This window comes from Pleurodeles waltl, chromosome 4_2 (genome assembly GCF_031143425.1).
Source record: "Pleurodeles waltl isolate 20211129_DDA chromosome 4_2, aPleWal1.hap1.20221129, whole genome shotgun sequence".
NCBI classification, from domain to species: Eukaryota; Metazoa; Chordata; class Amphibia; order Caudata; family Salamandridae; genus Pleurodeles; species Pleurodeles waltl.
In genome coordinates this window covers 106,446,979-106,471,891 of record NC_090443.1, presented here as the reverse complement: position 1 = coordinate 106,471,891, position 24,913 = coordinate 106,446,979, and the positions used below count along the sequence as shown (strand labels likewise).

The 24,913-nt window shown below is 44.2% G+C and overlaps 1 protein-coding gene across 1 annotated transcript in view; it reads left to right on the top strand.

Annotated features, from left to right (window-relative positions):
- Positions 1-24,913, top strand: part of DIP2B (disco interacting protein 2 homolog B) — a 738,038-nt gene that overhangs the window by 497,877 nt on the left and 215,248 nt on the right. Inside the window, exons 22-27 of the mRNA XM_069230866.1 lie at positions 9,076-9,190; positions 9,936-10,137; positions 10,517-10,626; positions 10,733-10,813; positions 13,023-13,146; positions 14,161-14,282. Coding sequence (XP_069086967.1) covers positions 9,076-9,190; positions 9,936-10,137; positions 10,517-10,626; positions 10,733-10,813; positions 13,023-13,146; positions 14,161-14,282 — 754 coding nt within the window. The remainder of the gene's footprint in view (positions 1-9,075; positions 9,191-9,935; positions 10,138-10,516; positions 10,627-10,732; positions 10,814-13,022; positions 13,147-14,160; positions 14,283-24,913) is intronic.

Here is a 24,913-nt window from a genome sequence, read left to right as displayed (position 1 = left end):
GGTGAACATTATTTGACAAAAGCGCATCACACTCTGACCTCGATATAGTGAGTTGTGGCAACAAATCAGTGCTGCCATCTGGCCCGAGAAGGTCTCTTTCACCACATTCGACTCTTAGATCGACATAAAGACATTTGACGTTGAGGTATTCAACTGTGTTATTTCACTTATGTTCTTCTGTACGTTCTGATGCAGTCATCCCCTAGGAAGTACCAGTTTTTCTAAAGTGACCAAGACTGGTCATTGTGGCTCAAGACCATGTGCCAGTTCCTCTTCAGCCTTCAAACTTGCCAACAATCCCTGTGCCTCACAGAATTTTCACTCCTATGCACCAACAGCGCCATTGCCACAAGGATCACCTGTGCTATTGGTTTCTGTACGCATCAGAGCCATCAACCCTCTGCAGCCACAAACTATCAGTATCTACACAATGTGCTTCTTTAGTGAATTACATCTTGCCCTTTCAAGATGTTCTCGTCAGAGGTGCAGCAAAGCCGAACAATCAGATTGAAATTCTGCGTACTACAGCCTGTCATTATGGAGAATTTGCAACCAAGTGCCTTGCCACAAACTGTTCTCCCTTTGGTTCCAAGCTTTACAGAACTGGCAGAGTAAAAATTCTGGACTCCAGCTTCCTTAAACATCAAGACGTCTTAAAAAATGTAAAACTGCTGATCAGGACCCGGTATTTCTAAGACGAGCAGAAGGCTGATTATGATTCTCTGAAGTCCGTTAGAAACACCCTTTAGCTCTAGGAACAACAGTACCCTCCTGAAAGGGAGAACAAATAGATGGACATGGGGGCAGAAAAGACTACTTTTCTGCTCTGATAGCCCTGACAACAGCAGGTGACTGCATTTCTTGGAAAATATGAAAGGGCAATATGTGAATTGTTAAATAACTTTGCAGATGACTTATCAAAATACACGAGACAAGATTTCCTGGAGATGCCCAACTGTTATATGGTTCCTACTTAGATAATAGGACTATGTTTTAGGGCAACATAACTTCAGAATGTGAGGGCCTAAGTCCGTCCACACCCTGAAATCTGTTGGCCTAATTCCTGGCTAGTTCACAGTGCCTCACCCAAACCCCTCAACCTACCAGGGTGGGAGGTGATTATGGCAACCTAAGCATGACACTCTGATTCCCCAGGGATGTCGTTGAAATAGATCTGACCTTTTCATCTGATTACTCCTGCATTCCCAGGTGAAAAATACGGAAGAGATTCAAGATACGTTTTCAGTACATTTATTGAAATAGCTGTGATAATCAGACAAATGGAACAAAGCAAAGTTACCAGCATTATTCATGGTAAAGATAATGAAAAATCCAACCATGATAAATGAGTTCTAGAGGTTCCTACCTAACCCTAAGGCTATACTAAGAGCATAGCAGGTGTACCCATCTGGCCAAACCTAAGGGATTAGCCTAAGCCCCTTACCCGGAAACTGCATCAGGAGTCAGCCTGCAGTGTGGATGGCAATACTCTTTGGAGGCTGGCAGAAAAGCGGTTGCACAGCTGCATGTCAAACACAGCATTTTTCCCAGGATGGTCACAGTGGGAATGCCCCTCTGCCCTTTCCGGGTCAGTGTGCCATTTATATTGTAAAAGCTATACTGTGTTGAATGCACTGCCCTGATGCAATGCTATGTTGAGATGTTAGAAGCAGTCTCCTCAACAGGCAACACAAGTACTAGTATATTGTGTTGTGTGTTCCTAGCCTTAAATAAAATGCACTGATAACATGTTGAGAAAAAAGCACACTAAACAAGCAAATCGTACAACATATTCCTAGAAGAATATTATGCAAGGAAAGTGTGTAAAATGTCATTGCTAAAAGTGATGCAACTAAAAACCTGTAAAATATTAAATGACGCTAAAAACAGGGTAACCAATTCTGTTCTAAGAGGTTCTCAGGACACAACAACAGTTTGTTTCAATTTAAGTAATCTGTGTAACCATCGATGCAGCGGATCTGGAGGGGCTTAATTTCTGTGTATCACTCTGAGATGTGCTTCGTGGCTTTAGCTCACTTTTCTGAAGCCTGTTACCAAACAAAAAAAACATAATTCTGCACGATCTGCTAGAGACAGATTACCTTCCTTAGAATTTCCCCAGGCATCGGACTGGATCCAGAAGGTTTTTTGTGAGCAGTACCCCTGCACGCTGGTAGGTGGCGTTGATGGGCTTTGCGTGTTTCGTCTGCATCGTCCGCTCAGTAAGTGACATCTGCAGCACCTGTATAGGCACCACCCTGGCATGCTGATGTCAGTTCTTTTCTCTCCGTGCCAGCCAGCGCTCATCTGGAGAAGAGCTGCCCCTTCAGCTGCTTTTTGACTGAGCTTTTTTCGACATTTTGTCAAATTCTTTGAGTTTTTTTCCCCTGGTGTGGCAGGGTTGTTCTCCAAGAAGGCTGGCTTCAAGTCCTGCGGCACCTGTTACAGACTGTCGGTAACAGACCCGCACCTTGTTTGCTTGTTCTGTTTGGAGCACAACATAAAGCCGTGTTCAGATGGCTGGGCCATGAATCCGAAGGCTTTGAGGGAGTAGTCCCTCAGGCTCATGGCAGATCGATGTACAACTCCCCATGTTCTAGGCCCCACTTGATAGGAGGGTCCTAGAGTGGTCGCAGAGTCTGATGTAGTCTCCCCATACCAAGAAGTCAGGCCACTGGGGTAAGTCCCACCACAAGAAAAAAGGCTTTGCTGAAGCGGTCATAGACTTCTCAACATCCGTCGGCGCATCAGCATCTAAGACTTGCCTCTTTGGCTGAACTTGTGCCTCGGCTGGCTTCGTGCCTCACAGAGTTTCAGGGTGCTGGCACACCCCCGCCCAACTTAAAGAATTCTATGAGGCCATGTGCCTCATTTTTGGCCAGCCCGACTTCACTGGTGTGCCGTTAGGCCCCGAGAAGCCAGTCGGGGACCCTTCTGGTTCTGTGCCGGCAGCTCTGGCCACGGGGATGCTTTTATGGATCCAGACCTGCTCCGATTGTACCCTCTCGACCTGCCCCGACACAGGTCCTAATGATGATTTCTTCTGCCTGCCTAGCTTTGTGTCCTGTGAACACCATGCCTTTTGAGCTGCTGTTTCCATGTTCTGTGGGATACAGTTGCACAGGTGCTGCCAACATTCCCCGAGAAGGTCCAGGCCATGCTCCCCCTCAGATTGTTGCCGATGGAAAAGATGCAGCAAAGTTCATCATCTGTTGTGAATTTCACACAACCGACTGAAAGGGCAGAGCAGTTTAGTAGACGGTGGTGTTGAGGTGTCAAGCCTAGTTGAGGGCGATTGTTTTTTCGGGTGATGTCCAATCATCTTCGATGGAAATTCCCCTTGGATTGTGCCCATCTCTGCGGAGACCAAGCAGATTTGGAGCTGGAGCACTTCAAGGACAGTTAAGCTACAGTCTGGTCCTTTGGCCTTTCTATGGCCCCACGTCGCCCACAATCCACCTTTTGCTCCTTTTGTGGCTAGATAAAGAGCTTCCAGACACTCCAGTACCCCCCTAGCCACTGTGCCACTCGCTCCACAGCCTCTTTGTGGCCGAGGGCACAGTACTAACAGACCTTGTGGGTCAGGCAGCTAGCAGTCGAGGCAATCCACCTCCTCACCAGCAGCTGCAGCATCCAATCTCCCCCCCCCCCCCCATCCCCCCAATCGGCCCACATTCAATCATAGGCATTCAGTTGTCGGCAGGGTTTGCCATCCACCCACTGCCAGTCCATAACATTGGACACATGGGTTTTGCAAATAGTCCAAAGAGGATTCTCCCTCCCCTTCGTGACTACCCCTCTCTACATGTCACCATCGTCCATCAGGCCGAAGGTGGATCATCTCTCCCTTTTCCTCCAGGAAGCCACGGTTCTCTTGGCCAAAGGAGCCATAGAGGGTGCCAATGCCAGTGGGTCATGATTATTATTCCTGCTACTTTCCCATAGGAAGTGGTCATATACGGGGCAGAGTGATCCCAGGGGTAAGTAGCTCATTGGCTACTACCCTACACTGCCCTAATGCCCCTAAATTTGGAATGAAGATGACAAAACCTTAAGAGTCGCAGAAGCAAGAACAGAAAACCAGCAGCTGACTTGGCCCCATCCCCACCGGCCTTCCTGCTGTCCTTGACTTTTGCACCAAAGACGACTTGTCCTGCAACTGCCTGTGCCTCAAAAAGCCTGGGAGGACTGCTAGGCTTCAGCCAAGACCCAGCATCTCCAGTTAAGTAGCAGGGACCCTAAAGGAACTGCGAGGACTCCAAAACTTGACACCAGAAAGTACCACTGTACTCGTGCTCCCTAGCCCCAGTTGAAGTGGTCCCGACCATCCAGAGACAAAACCCAGCTGTGGACTTCCCGCGCCTGCAGCTTCTTTGTGCAGGCCCCCCTCTACCGTATGTGATCCAGTGACAAAAATCCGACACCTCTGCACCCGGCTGCCCTGGACCAAGGAGAAGAGAACCAAAGGTGTCCTCACGTCCCCGATCCTCATGAGACCTGAGCCCACTTGTTGGTTCAGCCGGACTGGACCCCCTTTCTGCAGACTCTTCCTACTGCACTGCCTTTGGTGACAGAAACCCAACACCTCAGGACACCTCTGCACCCAGCTGCCCTGACCCAAGTAGAAGAGGACCAAAGGCGTCCCTACGTCCCGAGCATTATGAGACCTAAACCCCCTTGTTTGTTTAGCCTGAAAGGTCCCTGAGTCCCAGCTTGCAGCATCTTTCAAACCAGAACGTTTCCCATAGGATAACATCAGGGCACCCAATGCTGAAAAGCACCTCTACATCTCGATGCCCCAGTGCCTCCTGAAGTGACACAATTGGTCCTGTAAGTTTCTGTCAAATACCTGTATGCAGTATATGCCTTTCCTCCAATTGATAACATTACTGCTTCAGAATTTGCACTAAGTGTTGATTTTTCAAACCTGTAAAAATTAATAAATCGAAACACACTTACTGATCGTGATGATCTTGGCGCCTAAAATTATATAAAGATAAGTGTTATTTTTATAAATGTACGTGGATCTCCTTATTGAGTCGTGTGTATCATTTCTTGACTGTGTGCATGCAGCAAATGTTTAGCACTCCTCTCTGATAAGCCTAAGACTACTCAACCACACTACCCGCTAAGAGAGCACCTTTGGATTGCTAGAGCAAGTCCCTCTATTCATAAGGGAATACCTGGACTCTTTGCTTTGCACAGTATACTATATAAAGAGCCAGCTTCCTACACCTATGTCCTATCCTGGACTTACAGCCCCTCAACTACATCCTCAAGAGGTAGTTAAAAATGCTAACGTTAGCTCAGGTCCTGTTTGCCCTGGATCCAGGAGATTGTATGGTAGCCTTTCACTTGCAGGACACATTTCCCCATTCCTGTCCTGCCTACTAGCAAGTGTAACCTGAGGTTCACGATAGGCCATGAGCACTTTTAGTTTGTGGTGTTCCCTTTTAGACTCACCAGCACCCTGGGGTGTTCACCAAGGTGATGGTGGTTGCCGCTCATCTGAGGAGATCAAGGGCGTCCATCCTACCCTATCTCGACGATTGGCTGTTGAAGGTGGGCTCACCTAACGATGTCATCTTCCACCTCCCAACTATCGTGGACCTCCTGCATTCACTAGGGTTCACTATAAACATGCTGAAGTCACACCAGACATGCTCTTGGATGCTCCCTTTCATCGGGACAGTGCAGTTTTGGGCCTTATCCACTTGTATGTTGAGTCCAGAATATTCAGGCAATGATACAGGTGTTTCAGCCTCTACCCTGGATTTCAGTGAGGCAGACTCTGAGGCTGTTGGGACTCATGGCCTCATGCACCCTGCTGGTAACGTGTGCATTAGCATATGCAGGCGCTGCAGTGAGACCTGAAGTTCTAGTGGACGCAGCATTAGGGCAGTGTCTACGTCATGGTCCAGTTCTCAGGGGGGACTGTGAAAGATCTGCAGTGGTGGCTAAAGAACAGAGATGGGGCCAGTGGCAGACCCCTCTCTCTCTCTCTCTCTCACCAACTAGATCTCACAGTAGTGACGGATGCGTCACTTCTGCAATGGGACAGCCATCTGGGAGAGGTGGAGTTCAGTGGACTCTGATCTCTGGCAGAATACAAGAATAAGTAACGCCTTATCTCGTAGAGACCATATCTAGCTGCAGATTTCTTACCTTAGAATTTCCCCAGACGTCAGACTGGATCCAGAAGATTTTTCTTGGAGGTCCCCTTTGCGCCGGTAGGCGGTGTCGGTCAGCTCTGTGTATCCTTGGTGTTGTGCATTGTGCATGCCATAAGGAACGTCCACAACACCTATATAGGCCCCACCCAGATGTGCTGACGTCTGTTTCTCTTCACAACTTTCCACGCCAGAAAAACTGAGCCATGGAGAACACTGACCACTGTTGTGGAAAACTAGAGCTCTGAAAGGTAATAGCCCTGTCACTAGAAATTTGTTTGCAGAGCAGGAAGGATGAATGGGTCGGTAAGGAATCTGCAGCTAGATACAGTCTCTACCAGTTAAGGGGTTACCGAAGGTAAGCAACTTGTTCATCTGGTAGAGACTTCTAATTGCAGATTCCTTACTGTAGAATAGATACCCAAGCAATAGCATCCCCAAAGGTGGGTCTGCAGACCAGTTTCAAACAAGGAAGTCCTGCAGGATCGAATGGTCAAACTGCCTATCCCTACAGGCCTGACTGTCCAGGCAGTAGTGAATGTGTGCAAAGATACCCAAGATGCTGCCTGGCAGATGTCTAGGATGGGAACTCCAGATGCCAACGCAGTAGTCGCAGCTATAGCTCTGGTGGAATGAGCTCCCAAGTCTTCAGGAGGTTGATTTTGGCCGCCAGTGCGTAGCAGATCTTAATGCAGAGTACAGCCCATCTGGAGATGGTCCACTTCTGCATGGCCTTTTTGGTCCAACAAATCCCACGAACAGTTGGTTGTTCACCGAGTACTCTCTTGTTCAATCAAGGTAAAACAACAGTGAGTCGCTCCTCTTCTTTAAAGGGATGTGGAGAAGCATAAAAAGTATTGGCATACGTGAAATGGAGTGACCACTTTCGTAAGACAAATTTTTGTACGCTTTTTCCTCCAATACCACTCATACCCACAGTGATAGTGAAGCTCAAACTGTACCCCTCAACCATGATCTAGATAGCTCCTGAGTGGCCGAGACACTGGTTGTTTCCAGAGCTATTTCGCCTATCATTCAAATATTACAATAGACTTCAGTGCAACCACCATCTATTGTCCAGAATGGGAGGGAAGATTCTCCATCCAAAAGTAGAGTCCTTGAAGTTGGCAGCATGGCTTCTGAGATGATACAGTATAGACACTGTAATCTACACCTAACTGTATGAACATTCTTAAAGAAGCAGACACCGTTTACCAGGAATTCTTATGGATGTAAATGGAAAGGATTTGTGGTCTGGTGCTTTGACAAAAATCATGATTTAACCTGCCAGGAAAGTATAATCCTTCGTTATCTATCACCCTTTTCAAACTTCAACTTTTCTCGATTAAAGGGCACCTGGCAGCTATGACAGCTTATCACAAAGGCCCACACCAAAGGTCTTCTTTCACACTTCAAGTCATCAAAACGTTTTGGAAGGGCTAAAAAAGATCTGTCTCCTAATCAGAAGGTCTGCTCACCATGGAAGCTAAATCTAGTTTTCTCTTAACTCCCGCCTCCTCCTTTGGAGCCTACCCAGAGTTGCCTTATTGTTTTGATATGCCATCACTTTCTCTTCCTGTTTTTTTCCCCAACCCTTCCTCCTCCAGCAAGTGAGAACTCTTCATTCTCTGGATTGGAAGAGACTTGGTAAGTTTTATTTGAACAAAACTAAATCTGTGAGAAAGATGAGTCATCTATTTTTAAATAGTGGTCCTCTCTGAACAGAAGTAGTGTCCTCCAGTAATACATGTTGATACCAGTTGGCAAAATAACCTTTACCTAGTGAACCCATAGCACACTCCAGAACAGGGAAAGCAGCATCTGTTGCTCAGATCAAGAATGTTCCCATTTAAAAAATATGTTAGACAGCAACTTGGAAGTGCATTTATACGCTTGGTTCACTAAACATTGTCTGAATGAAGATTGTCAAGCTTACACTGTAGTGGTCCGGCCAACTCCGGTTAATATATTTATTTGGTTTACCCAAAGCACGTTTTATTTTTCAGCATGGCTTACTTTTATATAGATTTTTTTGTCACATTGGCAACCTTGAAGCGGGTATATGGTTGCTACATAATTCTTTGTTTATGACTATCTGTGAGAGTCCTACGATGCAGAAGGAAATGTTACTATCTTGATTCCTAGTTCTGCTTCATAGGCATTCTCACTGAATTAATAAACATCCCTCCCTGGTTGACAATATAATACAATTGTGTATAAATGTTGTGTACATATGTTCTCCTGTGGTACGTCATATTCTCCCAGTCACAAAGAACTGAGGCTGTGAAGCAAACTGCTAGGACAACGTTGGGTGATAGAAGCTGCTAGTGCTCTTAGGTACAGTGTACTCTGGGAGAGCCGGTGAACTTTTGACCTGATAGGTACATTTCCCTTCATTTTTCTTTTGGTTTGACTTTTAAGTATATGGAACAGTTCTACACTAAATGCGGCAATGTGGTTTAAAATTATAATTATATTACTATAGATTCTTGCAGAACAATGCAGTAAAACTGGCCTGACACACACTTGGAGGTGCCACAAGACTGTTGATGTGGCTATCTCCAACGTCAGGAAGAGTATACATATAAAAGAAGTGTTCCAGGGTCCCCCTGCGCATGCAGGACTACTTTTAAGACTTCAATGGGAATGCCTATGATGCAGAACTATGATTACAAGTAAGTACCATTTCTTTCTCAATATCGCAGTGAAGTCAGGGGGTGACAAGCTAGTACTGCTCTGTCCTTCACTTTTCCCTTTATGTAGAGTTGCATAATTTGCCTTGGGCACCGGTCTCTCAAGATTCACTTGTAACCAGTACAGAAATGTTTTGCTTTTGGTTTCAGGAACAGTCATTTGCTCTCAATTTAACTCCTCCAGATTACTGGCTCTGTTCCTCTCTCTTCAGAATCGCAGTATTCTCTGTGACTGTGTTCTACGATGAAAGGATTGTAGTAGTGGCAGAACAGCGACCGGACGCATCGGAAGAGGATTCTTTCCAGTGGATGAGCAGAGTGCTACAAGTAATACTTTTGGGGGCATGTGGCATGTGTGAGACCTATCTATGACAGAGTGCAGTACGTTATTCTTAGACTCGAGAAGAATCCAGGCATGTGTGACCGACTATGTCCACAAGTGTATGGTCTGCAGTTACTTTATGCTGACTCGACTTGCAAAGAAATTCAATGCAAAGTTAAATTTATTGTGAGTTTTTTTTTACTTGATACAATAAGATAGAGTGCACAGTACAAAACAATCACGGTAAAAATAAGGAAATTTAATTATGTTCACTCCTGCAGTGCACTCAATAAAAGGGATAAATAGTCCAACGCACTCCGTCCATCATCTTGTTGTGTTGCCGTAAATAATCCGAACACAACCAAACATCTTATTAAATGCTTGTAAAGGGCCCACTCAGCATATGGCAGCCCCCCTTCTAGACAGTAACAGTCCCTTTTAATAGCAAGGCATAAGCATTTTTTTTTGCCAAAATGAAACAATTAGTTGTGCCCCACAAGACCTGTTTGGCAAAAATACAAGCATTAATATGAGTCAATTCATACTACATAAAATGATTCCTAATTTCTTGTTTTCCATACAGAAGGCAATTTATGACAGAGGACCAGTCTCTAGCACTGCATGTAGATAAACATCTAAAGGATTAAATCATAAACCTGTCATTAAATAGTTTGTGAGAAGGATTCTTACATTCTACATATTGAGGTGATAGTTAAGAGAAATTCTTGGTCTTTTTCTTCATCTGTCCAGGCCATTGACAGCATTCACCAAGTAGGGATATACTGCCTGGCTCTCGTTCCAGCCAACACTTTGCCAAAGACTCCACTTGGAGGAATCCACCTATCCCAGACCAAACAGCGCTTCCTGGAGGGAACGTTGCACCCATGTAACATTCTAATGTGTCCTCATACATGTGTTACCAATCTGCCAAAACCCAGGCAGAAGCAACCAGGTAAGCCCTGGGCTTAATCTTTGTTGTTTCACTAAAGAAGTAATTCTGCTTAGATGGATTCTTGCAAGTAGCACGAAAACATGTAAAGCCATGCACAAATACACGATTTTTTTTCCTAGTAGTGAATTTATAAATGTGTTCAAACGGGGTTAAAAACGAATTCTTGTCCTTGTATGTTCATTAGTATGTGAAGCAGTGTTTGCACTTGAAATTGTTGGTGTAGTTAGAGAGCTATTGGGAGATAGTGTCCACTAAATTTAAGAAAAGTATATTGAATCGAACTGTTCCAGTAATAGTATGTGGAATGAGCTTCCCCTAGGCTTGGATCTCTTTATCTCTAATTTTTAAGGTTGTTACTAGAAATGGTTATCTTTCACAGGTGTTGGTCCAGCCTCAGTGATGGTTGGAAATCTTGTTGCTGGCAAACGGATTGCTCAAGCTGCAGGCCGAGATCTAGGGCAAATAGAAGAAAACGATTTGGTGAAAAAGGTACACTGACTTTTTATTAGACCATGTTTTAAATTGAATTGTGACAGCCTTGCCACTAACCTGTCATTTTGCAGCATTTTGACTGTTTTTGTGTTTATGGTTACAGCACCAATTTTTGGCAGAAGTTCTGATCTGGAGAGCTCAATCCACCCCTGATCACATTCTGTTTGTTCTTCTGAATGCAAAGGTACTGTAATCAGCATAAAAAATGCACAGTTATATGTGGTTTATTGTACTTTTTTTAACAAAGGACACGTGTTTGTTACTTTTGCCTTGCACAAACCTAGAGCCTGTTTTGCAACATTCAACTAATTCCACCATTAACCCAGAGGAATGCCTGTCTGTGTTTTAAAGACAATGTCAAATAACCTTAAAGTGAATGGAGAGAAGCCTGAGATCTTGCTCATCGGGGAGGAAGAATCCTATTAGTTGTTGAGGCTGTGGCCAGACTAACTAGATTTCAGCTCCAATACAGAAAATCTGGGTATTTTATATGACCAAGAGCTGTGCATCAACACCCATTTGCAAACGATCTACTCAACTGGATTCCTACAGCTAATTATGCTGCAGAAGATCTTTCTTTTCTACCTGCCTGCAAGCATTTTATTGTCTTGGGTGCATGCATGGTCTTGCACCCAGACACTAGAAATGCCTCTTGACTTACTGATTAACAAACTTCAGATCTGGCCATTAGGGTTCTTTGCGGTCTTTTCAAATGTAACCATGTTACTTCAGCCTTCCAATGACTTCTGAAGAGAGTGCATTATATTCAAGATCACAAGCTTTGTCCATTGGTCCTTCTTTACAAAAAGCCCTATTTGTCTTTGATATTTAATGTACATTTATGTCAGTGGAATCCTCCAAGATCTGGGGCACTGTTTTGTTTAAAGCTCCACTGTTCCAGACGTGTCCACTCTGGTGCTCAGCCACAGTGGACCCAGAGGAAGAGCGCTCCAGTTTGTGCCCAGCTCAGAGCCCTGTTCCTCTGGAGCTAAATATCATTTGTAAATCTTTTCAGTTTCTCAGGGCTTTGCTCTGATAGTTTTTGATGTCTCCCCAGTTTTGTGAGTGTTCTATTCATCTCCCGTAATTCACCCTTGTTTGACTTCTGCATTCTTCAAGACACCTTAGGGTGAAATTGTGCTCCATCAATGAACATATCCAGTGAACCACATCGTGATATTAAGGCATTTGTTTTGTTGCTTATGAACTAATATGTGCAAAATTACTAATAGTGAATGGAGTTGATAAAGAAAGTAACTTTTCAATAGTATTGCATATTTCTGAATTTATATGTACAAGATTATATAAAGCTGCAAAACAGTGGTATGGGGGAATTCGAATTTTCTGCAGGATGGTTAATTGATACAGATTCTGTACGTCAAAACGAAAAGTCAGAGAACAGACTTTTATTCCAGTAAAAAATATTATCTTGGAAGCATGGTGAGGTGAGTTTCCAAGAGAAGAGATGTCTGTGGTTTTCATTGAGACATGTGGAGGCTTGGGATTAATAAGCTAGTTAAGTTCTGAATCGCACAGCAGTTATGTTAGGACTGACTTCAAGAGGCTCTGGGAGAGACGGGGGGGTTGAGATCTTAACAGACTTTATAACTGTGGTTAGGGGATCAGAGAGTGATCAGACAGTTCACTTTCTAGCGAGCAGCAGAAGTTGGGTCTGGGAATGGTAAAACGTGTGTGGGTAGCTAAATTGGTAATTCTATTGAGAGTTGATTGGGACTACAGTACAAGGCTGGCAAGGCGTAGAATTATAAGGTGCCTAAAAGCAGACCATTTGTGCTTTCATTGAGTAACGCGAGGAAGTGAAGGGCCATCTAATAGGTGATGGCCATGAAATGGTTTCTTCATGGAAGGTTGGGTGACAAGGAGAAGAGTTTTTGTATGCCATGTGCTTAGGTCAGGCTGAAGGAGAGGACTGGTGTAGAGGGGGAAAAGGTGACCAAGACTGGAGACATATGGTAGAAATAACAGTTACCATGAAGATGGAAGCACGCACACTGAAAAAGAAGAAAAAAGAAGATATTTAAAGATGAGAGGAGAACCAGTCACACAATGTACATATGATTACCAAATAATGGATAGTATTTCAGGTGGAGGACTTAGTCTAACATCATGAAATGTTACAAAGGCAAGGTAATAAAGGTGAGGTGGGCATATTTTAACTGACGAAGATAGCTACTTGTATGAGAGCAGTTCAGAAACTGCAGTGCAGCATGCTTTAAAGTGTTTAGTAAGTAGGCATTTTGTCACACAACATAGTAAAGATTTATTTTGCTTTGAATTTAGTGTACAGTAATAATGTTTGCCTGCCAGTGGGGGCAGACCTTGTGGCCCTGCATGGATTTGTTGCGTCTCTTAATAAACTGTGTTCTTCGCAGGGAACTGCTGTGTGCACAGCCACCTGTATGCAGCTGCACAAACGAGCTGAAAGGATAGCGGCGACCTTGTGTGAAAAGGGACACCTAAATGCTGGTGATAATGTAGTGCTTCTATACCCTCCTGGTGAGTAACTCCAAGCTGCATGTGCTATGAGGGTTGGTTAAGAATTCAGGCTTTGTTGACAGAGATCATTGTTCTATCTTTAACCATGTGTCTCCACAAATAACTCTGGAAACACCTCAGAGGTCATTCCAGCTTAAGACTGATGGTGATCCCAAGAGCCAAACCACACTAAATTTCAGTAACAAACGTAAAGCTAAAAGTCCCATTTGAGTCATTTAACTGAGTTGTGTTATTAAAGCATTATTAATAAATGGGGAAAAACAGCTGCAACCTACATTTTTCAGGTTAGTTCCCTTTATCTGCATGAGTTGGGAGTTGAATTACTTCAATAAAGTGTTGATTTCACATCAGTGCCTTGTGTGTTCAGACGTCTTCGGAGTTCTTCATCATAGGATACAATCATTTCAGGGGTGACACAAAACGTCTGTGCAACCACTGAAAAAGATCTCACTCCCCATTTTATTATATTGCTTCATTTCCATGTGGTATCTATGCAAACATATGAATGAATTGTTAATTGTAGGGTCAGAGAAGAAAATTGCCAGTGGTTTACAGCTTGCCCAGGAGAGGGCCAATCAATATGCAAATCTGTCATTAAACGTTATTACAAAAAGGATGAAGGTATAATTAAGAAAGGTACTAATGTGACCTAAACACTATACATACAATAGTGTTACTTTTATATATTACAACACACCAATCTGTGAGATGTATTACAATTTGTAAGGCTTAGAATCCAGCTAATATGACCTTCCTTTGGTCTCTCATTGGATAACTCTATTAATTTGTACAAGTCCCCTCACACAATTGTGGGAATTGGCATCCAGATCTGCAAGCTTTTTAGTGATTAGCCAGTGATTCTATAAATGTATCTAATTGAACCTTAAATTACTTGAACTGTGCCTCCCACAAGCGCATGTTACAGTATCCTCTAAAGCATTGACCTTGCTTCTTTCAGCAGAGGCTCTTGGTTATTTGCGTGGTTTAAAATGCAATGTTTTGTTTTCCTTGCAGGAATTGAGTTGATTGCTGCGTTTTATGGCTGTCTGTATGCAGGATGCATCCCCGTAACAGTACGACCGCCCCATGTACAAAACCTCACAGCTACTCTGCCTACCGTCCGCATGATTGTAGATGTAAGTAAACGGGCCTTGACATAATTTGTTCTTAAACTTTGACCTTGTAACTTATTGTCAAAACAGATAATGTGAAATCGCATTCATGTGCATGGAAGGCTCCTTTAAAAAAAAAAAAAAAAAAAAAATGGTATATAATTGTTATGTAAGGGACATATAGCAAAAGAACGGGAGATGGTGGCTGAGATCTTATTTATCCGTACTCAGCATTCTTGCTCTCTGTACTTCCAAAGTTGTTAGGAACACAGCAGACAAGCCACTGGGTATTTGGGGGGGAGGGGGGGGGCAGGGGGCTGCTTAAGGCTGAGCACCACCATTCCTTGTCCCATACCTGTGCATCACCAACTATCCTAACCTTTGTGTCTTTCTGCCTATATGCAGGATGGAAGGAACAGCATCTTTTGATTCCCCACCTTTGTTTTTTTAAGTCATTTCTCCCTGCAAGGGTTTTTTGCTTGGTCTTTCTTTGATTGATCACAAAAATGCATTCCTTTTCTGCATATGGTATTTGAGTGGCTTCAGGCAGTGTATATGGTGCAGTGGGCCTACTTTTCTCATTTGTGAAATATTCATGTGGTGCATTCCTGATTGTGTGTGAATCAGGGTGATGTCATTGGCACTAAGACAGCAATTTGGGTCCAGTGCAGTGGTAGTTTGTCTTACATTTAGGTCATAGGTATTTGAACCAATTCTGATACCCGTTTCGTCATCAAGCATGGGTTCTGTTACGTATATTGTCCCTATTCTGGGGTCATTAACAGGAAGTTCAGGATGTGTAACTACATATGCACATGCACCTGAGAAATACCTCTTGATGAGAACGCACACACAGAATGACTTGGGGTCCTCTGGTACAAGATCACCTATTCAACCTTGATAGGTTTATTACATTAATTCAGGAGCACTCTGGACTTTATCTCACTTACTTTTCCAAATCATACAGGCAGAGCGATAGTCCACAAGCAAATTATTTCCGAATGAGGTCGAGTCTGACTCGCTCTAGAGTTCTTGTGTATACAAACCAGTATTGCTTGGGTCCTTGTTTCTTTGCCTAGTAGTCCGAAAGAATATAGGTTTCTTACTGGTATCAAAAAGTTCCACAATTTTTTCCCCATATCTTTTAAAAGATTTTCTAATTAACATATAAACATGGCAGATACAGGCATACACATTAAACAGTAGAATATATCGAATATACTCATATCACATATTGTTGGCCACCTTCCTCCCCTAACCTAATGTCTTCCCAGTTAAACAGTTGAATCTTGGTCCAGAGATCCTCCTGTGTTTCTGCGATCATCCACTCCTCCTGTAGTCTTCTTATTCCACCTGAGCACATCTGTTCATTCCATAAACACACTCAGTTAAGGAAGGGGAGGGGGCTTGACCTCCAGTGATGGGCTATGCCATGCTTGGCCATCCCAGTACCTCTGCCAAGTTGTTCCTATTAGCAGAGACTATATTATCTTTTAGGTTCTGACTGATCTAAAGCCATAGCAGAGGACATCATAGAATGGGGCTGGCTTCCCCCCCTCACTACACTGATGATGCCTAATACATTGATTTATGCCAGTAAGCTTAATTCCTTGCCTCAGACAAAGCTTGACTCACTGTTTAGGACACCAACCTAATAGAATGCCTTGTTTCCGGTGGTACTCCAGAGGGCAACTTAGGCACTAGAATTACAGTTACCCTTAGTTGAGAGGAAAACAAATGTCCTGCCTGCAAACTCCTGAGCCCTTGCTTCCCCTTAATGATGCCCTTTCTGATACTTTGTTGGCCACTTGGTTGAAGCCATGCTCTTGCCTGCCTATTATTAGGCAGGTGGCCACCTATCACAGATGGCGCCTAGTGGTCTGGATTTCCTTACCAAATTAGAAGAGAGCCACTTCTCAGAACTGGTTTTGAGTGACCATAGAAGCGGGCTGCCCTTTATCCTGGTGTGACACCTCTGATTGGACACAAAGGCATCTTGGATTTTAAGAGTGAGGGGCACTGTGGGATTGCTTGCAGTAGAGCAAACAGAAACTGCTTCAAAAGTGGGGAGGGTTGCCCCTCAACAAAGAATCGCCAGAGTTCTAGAATTCCAGATGGACCAGTCTGCTTAAAATATCCTGCCTCCGGTTCCACAGTGGCGGCTACAATGCAGCAGCAGCAGCCTGCTCAGGAGGATTTTTCTCCCCCAAAAAATAAATAATAATCAAGTTACAAAGTCCCTTTCTGCGTTGGGACTTTTTCAATGCTTTTTTGAGCTTTATGACTAAGATATTAACTGGGGCCAATCCACTTATTGTATTTGATCATGGCTATATCACAGCTGGTCTTAAATCGTACCCAAGTCACAGTTTAACTCTTCCATAGATTATCATTGGTATTGTGTTCTTTTTGGCATTATTTTCACTGAACTGGTTAAAAATGTATCTCTCTGGTTTCCCTTATTGGATTTTTGTTTTTTTGTTCTTATTTTACTCCTAAAAAAATAAATCTCTTTATTTTAAAATTGGTTGTGGAAATTTACTGTGTTTTGTCTGACTTATTCCACTGTTAACTGCTTAAAAACTTAACACATAGCCTTTTATTTAATCCTGCTTGCCTTGTGTCTTGTTGCCAAGAACTGGGCATGGGTTTATCAGGGTGTGTGGAATTCCTATAGCCCGACACCTGGGACACATTGTTTGGGGTCAAGGACATCACTTTATCCTGTTTTTGTCCTTGGGACAAGTAGGCCGCACCCCCCTGCAGCACAAGCCCTTTGCCTGCCAGTTTACAAGGAAGGGAACTGTCTGCAGTTGAGATATTTGTGTCCATATGTTAATAATCTTCTTACTTGCATTTATGGCTTATTAACTCAAAGCCTTTATTACTAGGGTGAATGCTCTAAATAAACGTAAGGTCACCCTACACTACTGACAGTGGTTCCAGTAAAATAAAGTGGCTACACATAATGCTCCCAGTATTCTCTCTGATTAGATGCAAATGTTTGCAGAATCTTTTAAGTAAGATAGATGATTATTTGCTTTCAAAATAAAATTTCGACTAAAAAATGGAAGTACAGAAAAACGTTTTGCCAAATTACTGTGAAATATTAGGTACTATTTTTTTGAAGCATCATTAAGTAATATGTGTTGATGCATCCTGGTATTTCCAGAAAATATTCATAACGGAAAATCATTGTAAACATTTTCAACAAGGTTGTGGGAAACATGAAAATAAACAAGCACTGGCAAAGCCAACCGATCCGACATTGGTTGTCAGTCTTTTGGTTTTGTCACTCTTTTGGTTTTGTCACTGTGGGTCTTGTTTTGACATTGTTTTTTGTAACACTTTATTGTTGTGGAAGCTGCCAGGCCTAAACCATTGTAACAAACATTGGCAAAAAGCAAAAAAGGTTTTTGGTCTCAAAAACCACACATTCTCAAAGTAGTACCTGGCACTGAACAAAACTACTTTACTCACCAATATGGTTCCTGTGGAAGAGCAGAAAGCTATCACTCACAGTAAAGCCAGCCGATAGAGAGAAATATAATTTTTATAAAAACAATTTGCCTTGGTTAACGCCTTATCTAATTAGGGGGCCATTTCGTGAAGAAAGTCACAAAAAAGTGTATACAAGCTATACGTCTTTGAATTAATGGATTTTGTGAATGTACAAGAATTTACACAAGTAGACCAGAAAATCATACTTCAAAAAAATATTTAACTGTATTTTAGCACAAGCATATATGCATGTGCACATTTGCTTATGTGAAAATCTAATGAGCGTTTGCAAGTTAACTTTTTCTCCAAACACTTTTTTCCCAACCCAGGAAAAACATCTACTTCTGTCCTTGTCAGAGGTAAATTTCCCGCCTTTCATAATATGGGAAAAGATTAGAGAAGAGCTGTTGAAAATTCTTTACGCCTGCGAGTTAGTAGGTTTTCACAGACTCAGAAGCATTCCAGCCCTGAAACTATTGCTTACTGATTCCTCCAGCCCCAGTATGTAGATCTGTGGAACGGTAGCAAAATAAGGAAATTGCTACAGTAGGGCTTGAAATTGCTGGTATTCAAGCCCTACTATAGTATTAGCCCTGGCATAATCAGACAGGCTATTATCGGAGGTGTTACATAATGGATTTGTCGCCGCACTGCATGGCCCCAAAGGGATAAGTAGATTTGTTTTACAGGACAAGTAGATTTAAGAAGCAACCTGTCTCATGGGCAAGTAGACATTTTATTAAATTCCACGCCCCTGGTTTATTTTATTTAATTTGTGTGACATTTAGTAGGTGATGGCCTTATTCTTTGAGGTGCCCACTTGTCAGCCCTAAATTAAAATCCACTTTTCTAGAGTTTGACACACGTTTCCTCCCAAACCGTTTGTGATTTCAGAGTGTGACCTTTTCTAGCCCTTGACATTTCTTATGTGTATGCCTTTGAGCTAACATATAGCTGCTCACTTTCTCTCCTGACGTGAGTGTCTTCTTCCGTGCAATTACATCAGTTCATCCCCTGAGTGAACTTCAGGCATTTTCCATTCACCTGTACTACACAATCTTTTTCTTGGACAAGTTGGTGCTGGGGGCGAGAACGGCATTCTTGCCAAATGTTGTCACTCCCTTCCATGTTGAGCAATCCATCATTTTGCTGGTGGTATTTGTTCCTCTTCAACATTTGAAAGAGGAGAGGGTCCATCCGATGGATCCCAAAAGGGCTCTAGCTCTTACATTGCTCGTACCAAGGACCATTGAGGGGTGTATTAACTATTTTTGGGGGGGAGGGGTTGGGTTTCTCTGGAGAGAGGAAAGGGAAGGCTGTGCAGAAGAGGACCCTGTCAAGGTGGATAGTGTGCAGCATTAATATCTGCTACACACTGGCCAAAAGGCCATAAGGACTTTAGGTCCAATAGGGCTAAAGCTGCTACCTCTGTGTTGGCACGTGGAGTGCCTTCCTATGTTGTCTGCCAGACTGCGACATGAGCGTCGGTGTACACGTTTACAAAGCACTACTGCAGTGACGGCCCAATCCGGCAGAAAGGCCATTTTGTCCACTGAGTTCTGCATAATTTTTTGGTCTTGAGCCCACAGATCCTCCACCTGCGTAGGTATTGCTTTGCAGTTAGCTTTATCCATCAGAAGAACAAGTTACTGATGCTCTTTCCGGGGATACTTTAACTACAGGTTCCTTATCACCTTCCCGCCACTCTGTTCAGTGGAGTGGTCTCTTTTTCCCAACAACTGTTCACACACCCTGTCTGGTGGCGTGGCAAGGAAAGAGGTAAGAAACTAACATCCGTGCGCAGAGGTGGCTCTTCGGTGTGTGGGGGCACTGATTGAAGAAAAGCTTTATGGTTGCAATCTTGGACAGGAGTAGTATGCAAATGTGAGGAGTTTGGAGTTAGAGTATGTAGGAAGCTGGCCTGGTGTGCGTTGAGCACCTATTGCGTTATCTTATACCTGGTCCAGGTATCCCCTATTAGTGAAGTGTAGACAGTGTCTATGAAAGCCAGGGCTCTCTAGAGGTAGCTGTGGATGAGCAGCCAAGACTTACCTAAGAGACCTGCAAATCGTATGTAATACCACTACAGTCACACAGCACTTAAACACATGAAAGAACCACACAGTGTTACAAAAATAAAGGTACTTTATTATGGTAACACAAATACTAAAATACTATATAGGCAATATTCCACTGGGAGCTAGATATAAACACTAATATAGGCACATTAGAAGTCAGTGATCCGCATAGAAAGCAATATCAAACAGTGAAACAATAGAAAATAGTGAGGGCCCTAGGGGGGACCAAGCCATATCCTAAGTAAGTGGAATGCAAAAGGTAGTCCCCCACCCAAGGAAGTGGAATCTGTAGAGGGGAGCTAGAGGAACTAGGAACCCCCAAAAGGTAAGTAGCAGTGTGCCCCCCAGCGACCGGGAGAGAAGAGGTATACCTGTTTTTCCTCCAAACCCACAGGTAAACTTAGGAAAAGGTCTGTGCAAGACTAAAAGACACTAAAGGTGGATCCTGACCTGCAAAAGACAGGGACAAAGCCCAGGTCGAGTTGGAGTGTCTGGTTGGGGCAGGAACCACCACCCACCCTTCTGGAGATGCAGGACCAGGTCGATGGTGAAGATGAAGTGTCAACTGTGCAGCACCGGAGCAGAAGAAGAGCTCCAGAAGTAATGCAGGCGATGTCCCACAACGTTAGAAGAGTTGAAGTCAGTCAGTGGTGTTGGAAAACCACCAACAAGCCTTGGCAAAAGCAAAGGTCGCAGGTGAAGATTTGCAGAGCTGCCCGAGACATGCAAGGTCCAGGGAGACTCAACCGAAGGAGGGGAGTCCCAGGTGACCCTCATCAGTCAGGAGAGTAGGAAGATGAGGAGGCAGCCCACAAACAGCTCTCAGGCAGCAGGCACAGGAGTCACTGTGAGGCCCACTCAGCACACCTGGAGTGGAGTCCCGCATTGCTGGAGCAGCAAGTAGGAGACTGTGGTTTGCAGGGAAGAGTGCTGGAGGCCCAGGGATGCACAGTGCCTGAAGATCCCTTGGAGGAGGAACAAACAAATCTTGGTATCTGCAAGAGTCACCATGCACAGGGAGACTGTCCTGCAAGGAGAGGCAAGGGCTCACCACCTCCCAAGTTGGACAGCTAGTAGAGAGGACTGAGCGGATCACTCCAGACCACCACCTGTGTTGCAGGCGCCACACAGTTTTGCAGAAGAGAAGATCCACGCAGCCGGACATCATTGCAGTTGGTGCCTGTGGATGCAGGGGAGTGACTCCCTCACTCCAAGGGAGATTCCTTCTTGTGCATGCTGAAGACTCATTGCCCTCAGAGGATGCACAGCCAGGGAAATGTTGCAATTGCTTGAAGGAGCCGGTGAAACAATGTTGCTATGCAGAGTGGTCGCTGGAGTTGCAGATTGTCAGTTTCTGGAGAGTCCAGTTGCAGTCCCAGAGGCCAGAAGATGTAGTAAACAATGCAGAGGAGTCCTGCTGGAATCTTGCACATCGAATCTGAAGACCCACCCAAGAAGGAGACCGTAAATAGCCCAGGAAGGCGGATCGGTCACCTAGCCTGGTGACCAGCTATCAGGAGGGGGCTGTGATGTCACCTGCCTGACCTGGCCACTCAGATGCTCCCATGGGCCTCTGCCCACCTTGGTTTCAAGATGGCAGAATCAAGTGGCAACCTGAAGGAGCTCTGGGCACCACCCCTGGGGTGGGGATGGACACCGGAGTGGTCAATCCCCATTCCATCGTCCAGTTTTGTGGCAGCGCATGGACTGTTGGGGTTCCTGGACTGGTGCAAACCAGTTTATGCAAGGAAGGCACCAAATGTGCCCTTCAAAGCATACCGGTGGCTTGGGGAGGGTACCCTTCCCAAGCCATGTAACAACTATTTCCAAAGCTAGAGGGTGTTACCTCCCTCTCCCAAAGGAAATCCTTTGTTCTGCCTTCCTCTTCTTGAGAAGGCTAAGCAGCAGGAGGGCTGAAACCTGTCTGTGGGGTGGCAGCAGAGTGGGCCACCCAGAAAATCCCAGACGACTGGTAGAAGCTGTGCTAGGGGTCCTCTAACGAGCCCCCAGAAACATGGAATCAGACCATCAATACTGGCAACAGTATTGATGTATGATCCCGACATGTTTGATATAAAACATGCCCAGGTTCGGAGTTGCCATTATGTAGCTGGACACAGGTAGACCTGTGTCCAGTACACTGGTAAAATGGCTTCCCCGCATTTGCGAAGTCCAGGAAAATGGAGCTGGAGTTCATAGGGACACCTCTGCTCATGTAGGGGTGCCCTCACATACAGATTCTTGCACCCTGCCCTCTGGGCTAGGAGGGCCTTGCATAGGGGTGATTTACAGTGACCTGGTGCAGTGACCTGTGGTGAAAGGGTGCAGACACATTTTGCATGGGCTTCCATGGGTGGCATAATACATGCTGCAGGCCATGGGGAACCCTTGGTGCCCTAATGCCCTGGGAACATAGGTACCATATTCTAGGTACTTATATGGGGGCCCCAGTAAGCCAATTGTGGGGTGTGCTAAGTCCTAAGCAACCACATTTAGCCAGAGAGAGCACAGCCACTGGGGTCCTGGTTAGCAGGATCCCAGTGAACACAGTCAAACACAATGACAACAGGCAAAAAGTGAGGGCAACCATGCCATGAAGAGGGTACTTTCCTACAAAGTATCCATCAGAAAAAGCGCTGCTGAAGGCAAGCATCTTGTTCATGGTACGGGAGATGATGAGCAGAAGTCTGGCAGTCTCCAGGGTTTCGGTATGACCAAGATGAGGGCTGCGCTCAGATCTGGCTGCGGGCATCCTGCAGAGGATGTAGCTAGTAAATATGGGGCCAGAAGGGAAGCAAAATTCTTATAGTATTCAGTGGGGATTCCATTTGGTCCTGGTGTCTGACTTCTGATTACCTAAGTGATTTATTCCACCATTAGGGAACAATCCAGTGTCTCTGTCTGTCATTGTGAGTTCTGATACACAGGCCCAGTCAGTAGTGTTCCCCGGCTCCACTTTTTTCATAGGTCTAGCTGCATATAATTGCCTATAATAGCAAATACTTTGGTTATTGCAGTAGAGTCCATGTCCTGTACTCCGGAGGAATTTTTATAGCAGGAAGTATCCTAAATTCTAGGTCCTTATTCGTCCGGGAACACAGTAGTTAGCAACTTCGAAGCACAAGTTATTGATATAGTGCTGCTGTTTTGACATCCATGCCTTTGAGTGACATCCACTGTGATTTGCTTGCATTTGAGTTTGATCCTTTCTGTGTGGCAGAGCACACCTGTGTCACATGCGGCTGAAAATTGTCTTTCTAGGCTCATTTCAATTTCCAGCCGTGTAGTTTAAGTGCCACTTGCGATTTCACCGAAACTTGGTTTAATTGATTTCTTCATGATGCGATCGGTTAAATTATCATCCAGGAATCCTACCCCCTTAAGGCCCTTTTTACCCCAGCTCCCTCATGTCCAAATGGGAGTAATCTGAGAGACTTTGAGAGCAATTGCACCCTGCAACATCCTTTAGATTCGAGCCCCGTGAAAAGATGTATTATAACCGCAAGAAAAAATTGAGTCAGGCTGAGCAGAGAATGTAAGCCTTCACCCCTTGATGCCACAGACAACAAACATCTGTCTAATCCAGTGCTTCTGCACACTATGAGGGGGCCATGGAGTTGCCCATCTTGACAGCTTCAGACCCGTCAGGGTCGACTCCTCTACATATGATCTCATTTAAATCTCCTAATATTATCTTTCCAGTAAGTACGTCAAATAGGTGATCTGTGAAAGATTTTAGCATCACTCCAGAAATTGTGAACAATACATAGGTACTCAGAAGGGTCCAAGTCCACTCTTCAGTGGAACCGGATAGTGAATAAATATTGGGCCCTAGCTTATCAGTATGTACTTTGGAGATCTGAAGTTGGAAAGGTTTGTGCAATAAAATCACTACTTTTCTGGATCCTCAGTTGAATCCATAGTGGAAGGCTTTAGTATATCCCTGTTGGCCAATAAAGATAGTTTGTACCTTTGATTTTCATTTTCTGCAGAAGAATTGCATCTGATGAATGACGTTTAATGTATTGGAGTACTGCATCCCTCTTTATTTTATAATTTAAGCTATTGACATTCCAGCTATATTATTTGGTAGTGAGCCACATGTTCAACACGTAGTTGTGAATCAGTGGGTCTGTCGGATTGTTTGGTAGGTTACTACGATGTCTTATGCCTCGAACTAACCTTTTTCACTCATTAAACAGCTTACTCCCCCAACTCTCCCTAGCACTACCATTCCAGCAGTATCTGTTGCCCTCAGCCCCACTAATGCACTGCAAGGAACTGAGCCCGTCCTCCCAAATCCCAGAGGTTGTGACCCACCTGCCTCTATCTTGTCAGACTAAGAGAGTTGGTTTTATGTTCTGGCACACTCATGGCTTCTGATCTTTGCAGCTATTCTCAAACATTTTTGTCTTTTATTCTAGCTTGTTGCAGCCCATTTTCCTATCTTTGACCCAGTCCCATGTTTATTCCGGCTTGTAGAAGAGAAACACTATATGTAGTATCTTCATTCTTCGCTAGTTATGTGTACTGTTTATACATTGTGCACGAGTTATGTGTACATTCAGCACAGGGTTTTGAGTTCTGTCCTTACAGGATTCCTTTGCGCAGAATTTTAGCATGTACATTCGTATTTAGAATGCGCAGAGTTGGTTTGTTTATGGAAGTTTGAGTGTGGCTGTTTGGAGGCTATGCTGCTGGTTGCATTGGGGTGGCTCTAAACACTGGCCCAGAAATAAAGTTGGAGTTTTTACATTTTTTGTGTCATCACTTTCATACAGCACATCATAATGTTTCCAAGAAGCAGGTGAGCCACCACTTCCTTCAACCCACACATGAAGGCAGAGTAAAAAAGCCAGTGCTCGTACCAAACTCTCTGTGCTAAAATACAATAGACAACAGATTTACAGCCTATGTGGAAATCCTTTTTTCAGCATTGAGATACGATTCCTAGGTATTTATTCGAAGCATGTGTTGGCTGCGTATTCACATGCTATGCAAACTCCTGCTTCTATTGTTGTCCAGGACTCCGCAAGTTGTTTTTCTCAGAGAGGTTTTATGGTCAATGTTAGTGTC